Here is a 4,718-nt window from a genome sequence, read left to right as displayed (position 1 = left end):
GTACCTCTGGTGCAAATTACTGACCTCTGTCATCATTTTAGGTGGGGGAACTTGCACAATCGGTGGCTGACTAAATACTTTTTTGCCCCACTGTATTCAGCAGGGTATCAAATAATTATTTCTTTCAATATATATATATATCGTTAATGACTAAAAAATAAAAAGCACAAGTTTTAATTCATTTTGGATTTCCTCTAAAGTATGAATACAGGCTCAAATATACACTTGCACTCAAACGTTTTAATAGGTGAATGCCTTCAACTTCTTGTCAACAATCATTAATGACTATGTTTGGCAGCACTCACTGGACTCACCAGTAGTCAGAACAATGGGGAAAGTCCAAGGAACTCATTCAAAAGCTAAGAAGGAAAACTGTAGTTGTAGAAGGCCTATTGGAGCCATTTCTAAACAAGTGCAGATTTCAGGATCATCAGTTTAAACCATTGTTCATTAATACATGTTATACGCTTTTGCCAAAAAATGGAAGACAACCCAAACCGTCCCCTTTAGCTGAGAGGAAATGAGTTGGAACAACTCAGGAAGTACTAAGGCTCAAGCCTGCCTGGAAGCTGCTGAAACACCAGCATCACTGTGCACAGTCCATTCACCATGGACTGAGAGGGTGCTGACCACAAAAACGTGGTCCAACCTTCCTTTATCTCAAAAGTTCCTGAAAGAGTAGTTGTCATACAGCTAACAGATGCAGAGGAATGGCTTATTTGAAGAGTTTCAGTCAGGTTTCAGAGCTCATCACAGCACAGAAACAGCTTTAGTGAAGGTTACAAATGAACTTATGGCCTCTGACAGTAAAACCCTGAAAGCCTCACTGCAGCATTCAATACTGTTGACCATAATATTTTAGAAGTATTTAACTGCAGTGGTTTGTATCATATCTATCTAATAGACTCCAATTTGTACATGTAAATGGAGAGTCCTCTTCACACACTGAGGTCAATTATGTTCCACAGGGTTCAGTGCTAGGACCAATTCTGTTTACATTATACATGCTTCCCTTAGGCAGCATCATTAGAAGACATAGCATAAGTTTTCACTGCTGTGCAGATGACACCCAGCTCTATCTGTCCATGAAGCCAGATAACACACACCAATTAGTTAAACTGCAGGAATGTCTTAAAGACCTGGATGGCCGCTAACTTTCTGCTTCTAAATTCAGATAAATTGAGGTTATTGTTCTCGGCCCTAACAATTTTAGAAGTATACTATCAAACCAGATGCTTACTCTGGATAGAATTACAATATTGGCTTCTCTTCACTGGCTTCCTGTTAAATCCAGAATCGAATTAAAAACATCCTTCTCATACAAGCTCTTGAATAATGAGCCTACAGAGCACTTAACTCTCAGACTGTTAGGACTAGTGGTTCCTAGAGTATTTAAAAGTAGTATGGGAGGTAGCGCTTTTAGCTTCAGGACCCTGTTCTGTCCAACCAGCTTGCACGTTGGATTCGGGACACAGACACCCTCTCGACTTTTAAGACTAAGCATAAAACCTTCCATTTTTGACAAAATAATTACAATTGGATTAGATGGCCCTGAATTTTCCTCTAGTTATGCTGCAATAGGTCTAGGCTATTCATTAATATAACTGTCATTAGACAGCAGTAAGAGGTTTATAGGTTAGCTTCATAATATTTGAATTCCTGCTTTCAGATCACAAAGGTGAGCTGCCCAGAGGCTGGAACTGGGTTGATGTAATTAAGGTAGGTGTCTTTTAGTGTTTTACCACCAGATGGTGCACTTTGTTCCTTTAAGCACTGTTGTTACAACTTTTTTTTAATCTTTGTCCTCTTTCCTTGGTCCCTGCTGCTTGACCACCCTCCAGCATGTAAGTGGCAATGGTTAAATGAACATTGTTTGCACATTGTCAACATACAGAGTGACTTACCGTTTCATTTTGCATCCCTGCTGCAGCTCAGTAAAACTGGAGGGAAAGATGAAGACTAGGTTGCACAGACAAGCTACGTGAGGCCGATGGTGTCTGTAATACTCCAGCTACATGCTCCACTCAACATGACTGCTTCCACAATGAGGACAGTGTGTAAAACTGGATCTGCTCACAATCCCAGTTAGACTCTTGACTGTAAGCTGAAAATGACCTGAAGGCTTTGCTGTGCTTGTGGTGGTTTACTACTTTTTTTTTTTTTCCTTCCTCACTGCTAGTACAGCTACGGCCAAAGCCAAAATTTTTTAATTTTTTTATTTGACAACATTTTTGAAATTCATGAAATATCATAGAAACATGTTTAAAGACAGCAAAGTGTATGAAATTAACCTTTGGCCATAACTGTACATGAGACGGAGAGCACATTAGGCTTTTGTTGAAGAGTGAGTCTCCTGCTCAGGGTGAAGTGTGCTGGAGTTTAACTGATCTGCTGCCCAGCACTGAGCTGTTGGGGTTCTCAGCTGAAGCGTTATGCTGCTGTTACTGTGAGGTACCATGTGATGTGTTAAAAGCAGAGCTGCGTGTTACATTTCTCAATATTTTCCTATTTTGATAAATGTTCCTCTGCCCTTTGAATTGTAAAGCCAGAAGTTTTTATATAGAAATAAAATCGATTTTATCTACTGCTGGTCTCAGAACATCATTATTCATTGGCTTGTCTTGTGATAACACTGTTTTGTGCTGCAGTCAGTGTCCATTTCTTGGAGCTGCAAATGGTCATCTTGAATCAAGAATTACTCATGGGTGCAAGTCCGCCAATACCTTCGTCTGAGGTCAATTATATCAGGGCTCTCCCATTGAATAAAAACTGACAAATATATAAGACAATGCTGAGTAGAATATGTGCCTTGAAGAATGTGATGTGGTTTCTCATCTTTCTCAAACAAAAGCAGGTAATTCAGCCTTTTTGAAGGAAGGTGCTATGATGCATATCTATTAAAGATATCAAAGGAGCTTGGAAAGAAGAGAGACAGGACTTGAAGTTTTTTCAGTTCTAAGACCAAATGTGGAAGAGTCCCAAATTTTAAGCCAGTGGTCTCAGTGGTCCCTGAGAGCAGCACAAAACAAATTAAATCAAAACTAACTCTGGTCCAATTTTTGTTGATTTGTTCACAAACGACAAGAGTATGTTAAATGAATTACTATACGTTGTTTTAATGATTATAAAAGGAATGTACACATTAGTGAATTGGTGAAAACAAATGACATCCAGTGTCCCGTCAACAGCCATCTCCTACATTAAATATCAGTCTCTTATAAACACATGTAGGTTATACTCTAGAAGCCATTCCTGTAGACACTGATTTCAGTCACTGAGTACAATAAAGAAAATTGCCATGTACACGTGGACCTTGTCCAGAGTTAAAAAGGAGTTAAAAATGCAGTTGCTTATTGTTGTACATGAAAAGAAAACTGGTTCAAGCTGATGATTGTTGAAGTAGCTGGTGACCCTACAGACTTGGAGCACAAGTGTCAGCCCAAGTTAAATCCCAATTTGTCCTTGATTAATATTAAATTTGGTTGCCAATGGTGTTCGATTGTCCTCTTATAGCATCACAAGTGCTTGTAAATATGACTGACAGGATTGATGCCAGGCTGCTTTCCAGATACAGGTCACTACCTGGACCTGCGGTCTTTTCTGTTCTTATCTAGGCTTTTATCCATGGTCTTTTCGTTGTCCCCTCTGCATTTAGGGCAGTACCACTTTCCTTTGGGCTTGTAGGTAAGCCCCACACAAGAGAAGTGGAACCACTCAATGGGGCACTGATCATTGTCACAGCCGATCATTTCACCGTAGGACACTTGTTCACAGAGACAGTAGGTGGGCTCATTAGGATCAATGGCAAAGTCGACCGGTGAGGCATCTCGCTCTTGTTTAGCCTTACGTTTCTTTTTCTTTGCAGACTTGGACTTCTTCTCTCGGGGTGGAGGGAGGGACAGCTCTTCCACAGGGTCATCCAGAGAGCCATTGGCAGACTGGTGGCTGGAGTCACGGCTCTCGCTGTTGCGTTGACGTCGTGGGCGGCGGGTTGAGGTGCGTTCGGGGGCTGGGGACTCTTGGATGCTGGAACGCCTCTCTGTAGTGAGCCGCTCTGCCTCACTGGGCTCCTGGAGGCACAGGGAGTGAGAGTCCATTTGGCGGGAACGGTTCTCTACCAGTTCTGTCATCTGGGTCACTACATGGATCTTCTCATCACCAAGCTCCTGGCTAATGATGAGCGCTCTCTGTAGCTGGATCTGCAGACGTTTTCTCTGAGCTCCATCTTGCTCACCTTTGTATTTCTCAAACACATCATCCACTTCATTCAGCACATCTGTAAAGTACAGGACATAATAATTAATGGATGTTTTAAATGTAAAAAATATTAATAAAACAACTTTTAATTCAGTTTTATTTACACAACAACAATCACCTCAAACAATAAGAGAGGAATCCCCTTATGAGCAAGCACTTGGCAACAGTGGGAAGGAAAAGCTTCCTTTAAAAACAACACAATCTTCAGCAGAATAAGACTCAGGAAGGATAGTTTTTTTTTTTCCGTGTTTCAATTCCTTAATTGCAGCTGTATTTTGAATATAGACAGGAAATAGGGTCGGGCGATATGGCCTAAAATCCATATCACGTTCTAATTTGAAGCATGTGTGGTAACGATATACAGGAAGTGCAGAATTATTAGGCAAATGAGTATTTTGTCCACATCATCCTCTTCATGCATGTTGTCTTACTCCAAGCTGTATAGGCTCGAAAGCCTACTA

General features: G+C 40.8%; 2 protein-coding genes across 3 annotated transcripts in view; one reads left to right on the top strand and one right to left on the bottom strand.

The window, feature by feature from the left end:
• Positions 1–2,585, top strand: part of rwdd (RWD domain containing 4) — a 12,208-nt gene extending 9,623 nt beyond the window's left edge. For both annotated transcript variants that reach the window (XM_005754721.1, XM_005754722.2), the window contains exons 6-8: positions 1,670–1,719; positions 1,842–1,844; positions 1,931–2,585. In XM_005754721.1, the coding sequence (XP_005754778.1) occupies positions 1,670–1,719; positions 1,842–1,844; positions 1,931–1,963 (86 nt within the window). In that variant the 3' untranslated portion in view covers positions 1,964–2,585. The remainder of the gene's footprint in view (positions 1–1,669; positions 1,720–1,841; positions 1,845–1,930) is intronic.
• Positions 2,586–3,096: 511 nt separating this feature from the next.
• Positions 3,097–4,718, bottom strand: part of ing2 (inhibitor of growth family, member 2) — a 5,995-nt gene continuing 4,373 nt past the window's right edge. The window contains exon 2 of the mRNA XM_005754720.1: positions 3,097–4,276. Coding sequence (XP_005754777.1) covers positions 3,579–4,276 — 698 coding nt within the window. The 3' untranslated portion in view covers positions 3,097–3,578. The remainder of the gene's footprint in view (positions 4,277–4,718) is intronic.

The sequence above is a fragment of the Pundamilia nyererei genome, unplaced genomic scaffold (assembly GCF_000239375.1).
Source record: "Pundamilia nyererei isolate P.nyererei 1_Seehausen unplaced genomic scaffold, PunNye1.0 scaffold00630, whole genome shotgun sequence".
Taxonomy (NCBI): Eukaryota; Metazoa; Chordata; class Actinopteri; order Cichliformes; family Cichlidae; genus Pundamilia; species Pundamilia nyererei.
The sequence above is the reverse complement of the archived record's forward strand: the minus strand, read 5'-3'. Positions and strand labels throughout refer to the sequence as shown.